We start from the raw sequence: 11,362 nt of genomic DNA, 5'->3' as shown, positions 1-11,362 counted from the left end.
GGAGAAGAGATTGAAGTTGTCAAGGCCTTCATTCCTCTTGGATCAACTATCAACACTTACAGAAGCAGCAATCAGGAAATCAAATGACATATTGCTTTAGGCAAATCTGCTGCACTTGACCTTTTTAAAGTGTTGAAGAGCAAAGATGTCAGCTTGAGGACTAAAGTGCACCTGACCCAAGCCATGATAGTTTCAAGAATATCATATGCATGCTAAAGCTGGACAGTGAATAAGGAAGACCATAGAATAATTGATACTTTTGAGTTATGGTTTTGGAGGAGAATACTGAAAGTGTCATGGGCTGCCAAAAGGACCAATAGATCCATTTTGGAAGAAGTACAGCCAGAGTGTTCCTTGGAGGCCAAGATCGCAAACTTCGTCTCTCATACTTCACACATATTGTCAGGAGTGGCCAGTCACTGGAGAAGGGGATCATATTTAGTAAGGTGGAGGGAAAGAGAAAGAGAGGAAGATCCCCAATGAGGTGGATTGGCCAAGTGGTCACATCGATGGACTCAAGCATGGCAACAGTAGTGAGGTTGGCCCAGGATCGGGCAGTGTTTTGTTCTGCTGTGCATAAGGTTGCTAAGAGTTGGTGCTGACCTGATGGAACCTAACAACAATAACATAGGCTCTCTAGTACCTAGGACATATGTCGGGTGTATTTACTTTGGAGAAAAATGATGGTAGTCATTTTCATAAAATCTATTTGTATATATTTGAATCATATTTTTAAATGATTTTGCAAGCAGTCCTTATGTCTAATATATTTTGGATAAGTTTTAATACTTTTACATCAGTATTAATGAATTACAGTCTAGGTTATTCAGGAAATCTGCCATTAGACAATTGAATTATAGTATTTTTTTGTCACCACCTGCATCCTGCCCAATATAGGCTTGTAACTTTATAGATGATATTATAATTGTATTGTGATTATTCCCTGAAAATTATTATAAAACTGCTGAGAATTATTTTAAGGTGAAGAGACATAAATAAGAATAAAGTTGTAAAGGACCTCCAACTCATTATTTTAATAAGTGATCTATACCAATAAATTTTACGTGTTGCTGACTTCAGAGTTAATTTTTGTGATATGCCTAATGGATATATTGTTAAATATTTTTCTTGGTGTCTGTTGATGGGGAGTTTGGTTCCCAACTACAAAGCTTTACCTGTCTGCCCTACAATTCCTCTAGGAGCCCCTCTCTTGGCTAGATTAATTCCCTACTCTGCCCACCTCTTTCTACATGGCAACTGGCCACAGTTCAGGAGATGAGCTGATCTGTGCCCCACAGGCAAGAGCTACTCGGACTGAGCTGCATGCATTTGTTCTCACTCCCTCACTTGGATGAAATAGGTCCATGTATCTGCCAGGGAGTTGGCTGTAGCAGTTGTTGCCTGTGCCCACAGTCCTGTCACCTGACTTCTTATGGGGCCATCACTAGAGGACCCAAGTGTGATCAAACAATGACCTACCTGCTGTTATATTAGCCTGTGCTTGGATTTTTGCAACCTCTCACAAAGTCTTCTATCAGACTCTGCCCATCTCCAACAAGTACTTGGGCATACATTGTCTACAAGGAATTCTACCTCTTTCTGTTGTGGTAGGTAACTGCCTAAAGATCAAACCAATTTGATCTAAAGATCAAACCAATTTTGTTTATTTTACCATTAGCAAGGTACTACCAAACTCTACCCTTGGCATTTTAGCCATGATGTCTACCTTTATTATGCAAATACAAGGAGGGCTTCACAAGTCCAAGGAACAAAGGGATTGTAAGATAATGAAATTTTACAGCTAACTGTTAGAAGCACCCTTGACTAACCAAAAGTAGCATTTTCAGACTATTTAATAAGTGTGATTGTGGCCAAAATTAACTTCTTTCTGGAAATGTAAGGAGACATGTGTTATGCATGCATGGCTGCACTGTGCCAGAACTGTTTTAAATGGGTGTACATGATTTATGTGTGTTTACTATTCACAAAAAATACAGAACTCAATTATGTTAGCTCCCTACCCCCAATCCACTTTACTATTAGGATTTCATTGTTAAAAGCAATGCTCATCACTGATACATATAAAAACAAACCACCATTTGATAAATGTTCCTTTTACTTCAATTCCAATCAATTTGGGTTTCTGTAAAATCAATACCATGTTGATTTAAGACTATTTTATGCATAAAATATTATATGACTTATTTTAATAAAGCTTACATGTGTCATGTTGTATTTCTTCATATGCCTTAAAGAATTCTGTTGTCGTTTAATCTGCTCAAGGGGAATACTGGTTCACCATCAATCTTATTTTCAAAGTACTTTTGCATTAACCTTTAAATCTTCTTAATAATAAAAAAAAATGTAAACAGATTGCTTACAAATCAATGTGCATAAAAACACAAATGTAAATGCCAGAGTACTTAGAACACATTCCCTTATTTGAGAAGCAGTGGTCAATCTTTTTGATTACCAAGCTACATTGTGGGAATAGAATTTAAAATATTTATATCAAATATTTTAACCTATCCTAAATTAAAATGCATACCTAAGAAAAAAAAAGACAAAAAAACAAAACAATAAAAAACATAAGAGCAATGTACATAGAAAAAATGGAATTTAAAGTTATATTATAATAATAATGTAAATTAAGAACAAAATAAAATCGGCTATGACTTTAGAATATGTATTTCCACTACATAATTGGAGCCTGGTGTGGTGGTGTGGTGCTGTAGAGTCGGGGTGTGAAGCTATAGGATAAGCACTGCACTATTAGCCAAAAAGATAGTGATTCAAACCCATCAGAAATCCTATACAGGATTGCTATGAGTCGAAACTTACTTGACAATACTTAACAAAAGCCGCATACATAAATGCTTGGGAATAATTACATAAAAGAGGTAATGGCAGTTAGACGTTTGTATCAATCTATAACTCCATTTATTCAAATTGTTTATTAAGCTTCTTTTGTGTGCAAGATTCTATTCCAGACAAGATATAATAGAAAAGAAGAACAAAATCTGCTAATGCACGAGGCTGTGGCAGAAAGACAATATATACTCACTGCTGTTAAGCCAGTGAGTCACAGTGACCCTGTAGGACAGTATAGGATTGCACCTTAGGATTTCCAATACTGAAAGTATTTAGGGAAACAGACAACCTCATCTTTCTTTTTTAGAGCAGCTGGTGTCTTTGAACTACAGACCTTGCAATTAGCAGCCCAACGCTTAACTTGCTATGCCACCACCAGGACTCTTTAGGATATATGCAGGATAAGTAAATAAAACACATATAGTATGTTGGCTAATGACAGATTCTAAGAAATAACATTAAGAAGATATGAAATTTCAAGCATGAGTTTAAAGAAAGACAAGAAGGAGAAAGAGGATCTAGATGAGTGACTATCCATAAAAAGAACATTTACGGTAGAGGGAATGTATAGAATAGTCCCGATTCAGAAGGGGCACGTCATGTGTGGTGCATGGTGAAGGAAGAGTTGTCAGAGTGTGTTATGCAGAGAAGTAGTATGATTGAAATTTTGGTAGGATTACCTTTCATATTTTGTTGAGAAGAGAATTGTAGGGATGACTTTTTTAGAAGATTGTCTGGAAGCCTGAGGAGATTGCTGCCATAGTCAGGATATTATGGTTGAGTTTGAGAGCTGCAGGTGCAGAGGCATTGTATGTCACTGACTATGAGATAGCTCCAACTCTGCCCACACCTACACTGTCCTGATACCTGGTTTCATGAGGGACCAGCATTGTGGGACCCAGGTGTGTTCAGATAATGGCTCCTGCCTGGCTTGGGACCAGCTCATGCTTGGGTTTTGACAGCCCCAAATTAAATCCTTCTTTGCAATAAGATAGTCAATCTTGATCGAAGGGGGATTGCATTATGTTTTCAGCTACACCTCTGATGCATTTGCACAATCTATCTATTTGTAAGCATCCCACCACCACATTACCTGAGTCCTGACTCCTACTATGGCAAAAATCATATCAGTATAGTACATAAAGTGATCCAACTGTTAACCAAAAGATCAGCAGTTCAAATCTTCTAACTGCTCCACAGGAGAAAGATGAGGTTGTCTGCTCCTGTAAAAAGTTACAGAAATTCTAAATAGGGTCACTGTGAGTCAGAATTGACTAGATGGCAGAAGTGTTCAATAGACCAACAGACAAATCTGATTGCAGGGTCATGGAAGACTTTCAAGCAAAGACATTCCTTTGTTGTTTTGTTTTTGTTTTTGGTATTTGTTCTTTTGTTTTACTTTTACTTCTGTGTAGTATTACATTTGAAGAAATGTTGACACTGTTGACACAATATTGAAGTATCATTGCACTAGATCACAGAATGTATGTTTTCTGTGGTTTATTTAAAGTATTTTGGTTATTAAAGTTTTAATATACGTCAAATAACACTAGAAGAATAACCAAGCATAATGAAATACATATCCACTCCATATGGGAATTATCAGTCTGAAAACCAATAAAAAGCTCCACAACTAGATATGCATAGGAGTGAGTGAATGGGTGGGATGTGTATGGAACAGGGGGCTAATAGCATTGACTTTAGAATTTGTCCGAAAAAAATATTTAAAATGATTTGTTCTTAAATTTTAGTCATGTTACAAGATAGCTAATGTTGCCCGAACTAATCATTATGTTATGAAAAAGAGGAAACAAATATTTATTACAATAATTAAATAAATCGTTGTCATTTTAATTGAAAATGAAAGGTAACATTCATAACGTTGTTAACGGATTGATTTTTTTTTTTTTTTAATTAGCTTTTTGAAACATGAACAAAACTCTGATGAACTGTTGGGATCCAGTTGAAACACAATAAAATCCAGCGCTGGAAAATAGGACTTCTTTCCTTCATCCATATTGGGATTTGTCGAGAAGTGAACTATGACATTGTATTCATTTTTGCTACTCTTTCTACTGTGGGTATGCCTTCCAAATTTCTGTTGTCCAGAGATACTCTTCAGAAGGACTTCTGTGCCCCAACAAAGAATTTTAGGCACACGTGTATCAAGGACTGATGGCAAAATTCTGCATCGTCAAAAACGTGGTTGGATGTGGAATCAATTTTTCTTACTGGAGGAATATACAGGATCTGATTACCAATATGTAGGCAAGGTAAGTCTGCATTGAAATCACAAATAAATTATTTCTTCATACATGTTGTTGTTAGGTGCCATCGAGTCGGTACCAACCCATAGCGACCTTCTGCACAGCAGAACGAAACACTGCCCGATCCTGGGCCAAACTCACTGCTGTATCGTCATACATACATATCTCTATATATTGTTCTTGTGCTTAAGTGTCATAGAGTCAGATCTGACTCATAGCAGCCCTGGATAGAGTTTTGGGGAATGAACCGCAAGGTCTATTTGAACCACAAGGTCAGCCACTCCTTGGGAACCCTATTCAGGGTTGTTATAGGTCGAAACCAACTCGATGGCACTTAACAACAGCAATGTATATATAGATATATAGATACATATTGCTTTTAAAATGTGAATTTCATAAAGATAATCATGTTTGCAGATTTGACTCTAAATATTCTTAAACGATTTTCATTTGTTAAATACCAATAACAGTTTGAAAATAGGTAATAAGTATAATGGTATCCTAGTATGCTGCTGTAGGATAAGCACTGGACTGCTAATCACATGGTCAATGGTTCAAACCCACCAGCCACTCCTGGGAAACCCTATACAGTGTCTCTATCAACTGGAATTGACAGCATTTAACAGTAACAATAACTATACATGATAAATGTGGACATTCATTTATTTAAATTAGTACTTTCTGCTAACGCTTAGATTTAAGAGACACTAAATTGAAAGTAAGGAGTTCTGGTAGCATAGTGGTTATGAATCGGGCTGCGAACCTTAAGGCCAGCAGTTCGAAACTACCAGCCGCTCCGTGGGAGAAAGATGAGGCGTTCTGTTCCCGTAAAGATTTCCAGCCTCGGAAACCCTGTACAGGGTTGCTATGGGTCAGAACCAACTCGACGGCACTTAACAACAACAACAAATTGAAAGTATATAGTAAACAATGATAACAAGAAAACTGTATCAATACAGTGATTTGAAATAATAATTAATAAATCTAAATCTAGTTCTCATTGCTTGTGAATTCAGTGAGGAAGACAAGAAATGTTTATGACTTGTTTAATCTTCTGATGAATGAAATTAAAAGTCATTAAAACTGTGATCCAAAGCAAAAATTAAACTACTTATTTGTAAGAAAATATATTCCATATTGTTGTTGTTTTGTCGTTAAGTGCCATCGAGTTGATTCTGACCCATAGCAACCATGTATAGGGTTTCCAAGAAGCAGCTGGTGAGCTTGAATGACTGACCTTGAAGTTCAAATGACTTGGCAGTCTGACACATTAGACCACAGCGCCACACAAGTACTCCATATTCCATATACTAGTGTACTTTATTTGTAAGTCCATTTTGAATACCATTGGTGCGCTGGTATGACACTTACTGGACTGCTAACCACAAGCTGGGCAGTTCAATCCCATCAAGACTCCCTGGAAGTCTTCTACAGGGTTGCTATGAGTAAGAAATGACTTGGCAACAATCAACAACAACAACATAAGTATAATTATAAAGTTTAACAACTAGAAGGACTAGCAGAAAATGCTGTTTACTTATTGAGTTATGTGTATAGAAGGGTTTTCATTCTATTCAATTTAGAACTTAGTGAGAATAATTTTGGTTGGGCATAAAATAAGTGTGATATATGAGTAAAAAGAAACATATTAACAAATCAAATTATAGTAATTTTAATTTTTTTTTTTCCTCTTGGTACTCCCAAATATAATCCAGGTAAACTATGCTACAAAAAATTTGAAATTTTAAGAAGGAATTCATTTTAATTGTCACAGTGTTACTATTTTTGTGGCCAGTACATGAAGATATATCTAGAGAAAAAGAGAAATTATCAGCATTAACAAAAGAAAATCAACTGAAATATACATGACTGTGTTGGCTACTTTTGCATTAAAGTAAATTGTAATTGTTTCATTTAAATAATGGGCATTGTACTGAAAGGTTTCATCTTCTGAGAAAAATAATGTTTGAGAGAATACATTCTCATTGATTTCATGTACTTGTCCTTGTCATATTCTAATTATCTCAGTCTCTTTTAGACATCTGGTAAGATGAAAGAGAGTACATTAACTAATAAATATCATATTGATGAGGAGGAAAAAGAAAAAGAAATCCAGACATCAACATAATGAATAATACTAAAGAGCTCTCAGTGGCAATCTTATCCTGAGTCTCATCTAATTGAATACTAAAATCAGAAGGTGAAACTAAATTTTCTGGATGCAGAAATAGGGTGTCTCTTTTAGTTTATGAAGTTTATGACATGTTAGTATGGTACCAGAAATATTGGCTGCATAAACTATAATCTAAATAGCTGTCATCGGTTCTTCCTGGCCACACATAGATTGTTGGCCACACAACATTAGTTGGCATTTTTATATCTGTTTCCGTTATGTAGCACTAATGAGAGGTGTGCTTTGCTTTGCTCTTCATTAATAAGTACTTAAGTTCTCTTCACTTTCAGCAAGAAAGATCTTATCATCTACATACTGAAGATTGTTAATGAGTCTTCCTACAATCCAATCTTCATATAATCCAGAATCTTTAATGATTTTCTTAGCATGCAGATTGAATGAATATGGTGAAAGAATGCCATCCTGGGGCATACCTTGCCTAATTTTAAATCATTCAATGTTCCCTTGTTCTATTTGAACCTATACATAAACAAAGATGCCTCTTGGTTTGTGTATAGGTTCCTCATGAGCACAATTAAGTTTTCCAAAATACTCATTCTCTACAATGTTGTCAATAGCTTGTCATGATCTACCTAACTGGAAGACTTTGTGTAGTCAATAAAGCACAGGTAAACATTTTTGTCTGACTCTGGCTTTAACCCTTTGTCAGTTCTTTTATCTTTGCAGTGTTGCAGCCATTTGAATTATCTTTAGTAATTTTGTTTGCATGAGCGATTAATGGTGTTGTCCCAAAATTTCCACACTTCATTGTGTCATTTCTCTTTGGAATGGGCACAAATATGGATCTCTCCAATCAGTCGGCTAGGTAGGTTTCCTCCAAATATCTTGGAATAGATTAGTGAGTACCTCCAGTATTGCAATAGTTTGTTAAACGATTTCTATTTGTATTGCATCAATTCCCAGAGCTTTGTTCTTTGCCAATGCCTTCTCTGCACCTTGACTTCCACCTTAAGTACCATTGCCTCTTATCATATGCAGCTCTTGAAATGGTTTAACATCAACCGTTTGTTTTTGGTACAGTGACTCTGCATACCTTCCATCTTCTTTTGATGCTTCTGCATCATTCAATATTTTGCCCACAGAATCCTTTGATATTTCCAGTTGAGATTTGAATTTTTTCTTTAGTTTCCTCAATTTGAGAAATGCTGAGTGTGTTCTTCCCTTTTGGTTTTCTAACTCCAAGTCTTTGAACATTTCATTATAATATTTAACTTTATCTTCTGGAGCTGTTCTTTGAAATTTTCTATTCAGCTGTTTTGCTACCTTATTTCTTCCATTTGCTTTAGGATCTCTATGCTGGAGAGCAAATTTCAGAGACTCTTCTGACATCCATTTTGGTCATTACCTTCTTTTTCGTTTTCTTAATGACCTTTTGGTTTCTTCCTGTTTGACAATTTTCTAGTCTTCCTTTTCTAGTGTCTAACACATAAAATCTGCTCTTGAGATGATCTCGAAATTCTGGTGGGAATATGTTCAAGGTCATACTTTGGTTCTCATGGATCTATTTTAATTTTCTTCATCTTTGGCCTGAACTTGAATTTGAGCAATTGATGGTCTGTTCCACAGTCTGCCCCTAGCTTTGTTTTTATTGATAATATTGAGCTATTATCCACTGTCTCTTTCTATAGATGACACCAATTTGATTTCTGTGTATTTTACCTTGTAAGTTCCATGTGTATAGTCATCTCTTATGTTATTCAAAAAAGGTATTTGCAATGAAGTCAATGATCTGGCAAAGGTCTGTGGTGTGATCTCCAGCATAATTTCTATTACCAAGGCCATATTTTCCAATTATTGTTCCTTACTCTTTGTTTCCAACCTTTGCATTCCAGTCACCAGTAATTATCAACATATCTTGATGGAGTGTTTGATCAATTTCAGACTGAAGACATTTGGTTGAATTCTTCAATTTCGTTATCACTGGCTTTAGTGATGGTGTATAAATTCGAGTAACAATTTTATTAACTGGTCTTCCTTGTTTATTGTTGTTGCTAATTGTCGTTGTTTTGTTTCCAACTCATAGCATCCATGCACATTGTTTCTGAGGAGATTTTGGTGAGTTTGCACCCCTGACCTTATCATTTAAACCAAACTTGTGGTTGACCGCTTATCCTTCAGGACTCCAGTCTTCCTTGCAGGAGCATGGAAATTATACTATCACAGACACCTTTTTACTTCAAGATAAATATTGAAATGTTTTGTTGCTGTTGTTGTTATTGTTTTTTGATGAAGGCTGGGATCCTATTCCTTTTCAATTTGTCATTCCTTGCATAGTAAATTATGTGATTTTCAGGTTCAAAATGCCCAGTACCAGTCCATTTAGCACACTAATGTCTAGGATATCGATGTTTTTGTGTTCTATTTCATTTTTTATAACTTCCGATTTTTCAAGGTTCACAGTTCATACATGCCATTTTCGATTATTAATGGGTGTTTATAGCTGTTTCTCCTTATTTTGAGTGTCCCCACCAGGAAATGAAGTTCCTGAAAGTTTTACTCCATTTGTATTATCATGGGCAATGCTGCTGTGAGAAGGCAGTTCTTCCTCAGTGTTATTTTGAGTGCCTTCAAACCTAAGAGGTGCAGATTCTGACATTATATCAAGGATGTTCTGCTACTTTTATTTTTTTAATTGTGAATTATGTGGGTTTACATGGGAGAACATCAGTTTTACATTCATCCTATCCTATTTTGTTTCATTGCAATGATTACAATCCTCTCCATGCATCATCAAATAACCAAAGGATACACCCCACAGGCCTGCTCCCCCTTTCCATCAGCACACAGCTCCTCTCCCTTCCTGAGTCCAGTGTCCCCAGCCGCTCCATCTGTTCACATCATCTCTCTCTCTCTCCACACCTGGCTTCACTTCCTTTCTGGGTAGGGTCACGCTTTCTCCACTCTTCTCACTTGATGGTTCCAGGGACCTCCACTCCTGGGCTGTAAAATCAATCACTCCCCTTCTTTTTTCAAAAGACATCTACCTCTACATTTCCAACCCTCACAGTCAGTCCTGATGGCATTTATTCACTACTGTACCACAAGAGTCTTATCCCCATTTCCTTTCACCAGCCCAGTCCCAACAGATTGGAAAACATTCAGTGGATGTTCTACTGACCCCTGCCCCATCTGGAACTAGGCTCCCTCTTGAAAGATTATAAGCCAATTACTTCTTGCCTTCGTAGCTTTCCCCCTCCCATTTTGGGTAGTCAATGTCCAAGTTGCCCATTCCTTTCAACCCTGTGTACTGAGGGGGTGGGAGTGATCCTTGCTGTAAAGATTTGTCCTCCTTTTTTTTTTTTTTTTTGAGCTACTACATCCATAAGTATAGCTAAATTTCATCAAATTGTACTGGGTTACTCTTTTTCTTTTTTTCTTCCCTCTTCTTTCTTCTTCTAGTTGAATTCTCATCATCCAGCCATTGAAGCCAGGTCAAGTGGGTAATATCTGCAACTATGGGTGTTCTTGTGCATCTCCCCTCACTTCATATCAGCTGGATGTATCACATTCTGCTCTAGTCTTCTGTGGCATGTCATTGCCTCTGGGTCCAGGAGTCCCTGGGTCTTGCTGTACTGCTGGCCATCCAGGTCTCCACCCAGGTTCACAGGAGTCTATTGAATGTGGTCAGACTCAGATCCCAACTTCATTGCTGTTTTTTCCCCCTCTTCCCCTTATTAATGACCAGCGTGATCACCAGCCAAACCACATGCCTGCTCGTGTAGTCCCCTTGAGTCCCAGTCTTGGAAGAGAGATTGCTCTGAGGGGACCTGGCCACTTATCTTGATGACTCCGGGGCAAACAGCTTACTTGTTCTTGTAATAATCAATCAGACTGCCAATATTGTTTCTAATTTTTCCTCCTGGTCTTTCTTCACGAAGTATCTTCTGTTCTAGCTGCTTCAGGCTGGTCTACTTATCATTTCCAATGGAAATTTCCCACCTCAAACAATTCTGGATGGGGTTCTGGTTTCCACCTAAGGTCTTATGCAATGCAAATCCTCCACAGAAGGCCTCTTTTAAGGTATTCCAAT

At 37.0% G+C, this 11,362-nt stretch overlaps 1 protein-coding gene across 1 annotated transcript in view; it reads left to right on the top strand.

The window, feature by feature from the left end:
- The first annotated feature begins 4,913 nt into the window (after positions 1 to 4,913).
- The window catches only part of CDH10 (cadherin 10, type 2 (T2-cadherin)), a 154,359-nt gene continuing 147,910 nt past the window's right edge, over positions 4,914 to 11,362 (top strand). Inside the window, exon 1 of the mRNA XM_006873667.1 lies at positions 4,914 to 5,144. Coding sequence (XP_006873729.1) covers positions 4,914 to 5,144 — 231 coding nt within the window. The remainder of the gene's footprint in view (positions 5,145 to 11,362) is intronic.

This window comes from Chrysochloris asiatica, unplaced genomic scaffold, assembly GCF_000296735.1.
Source record: "Chrysochloris asiatica unplaced genomic scaffold, ChrAsi1.0 scaffold00248, whole genome shotgun sequence".
Taxonomy (NCBI): Eukaryota; Metazoa; Chordata; class Mammalia; order Afrosoricida; family Chrysochloridae; genus Chrysochloris; species Chrysochloris asiatica.
Note: the sequence above shows the minus strand (reverse complement) of the source record. Positions and strands in the feature narration are given on the sequence as shown.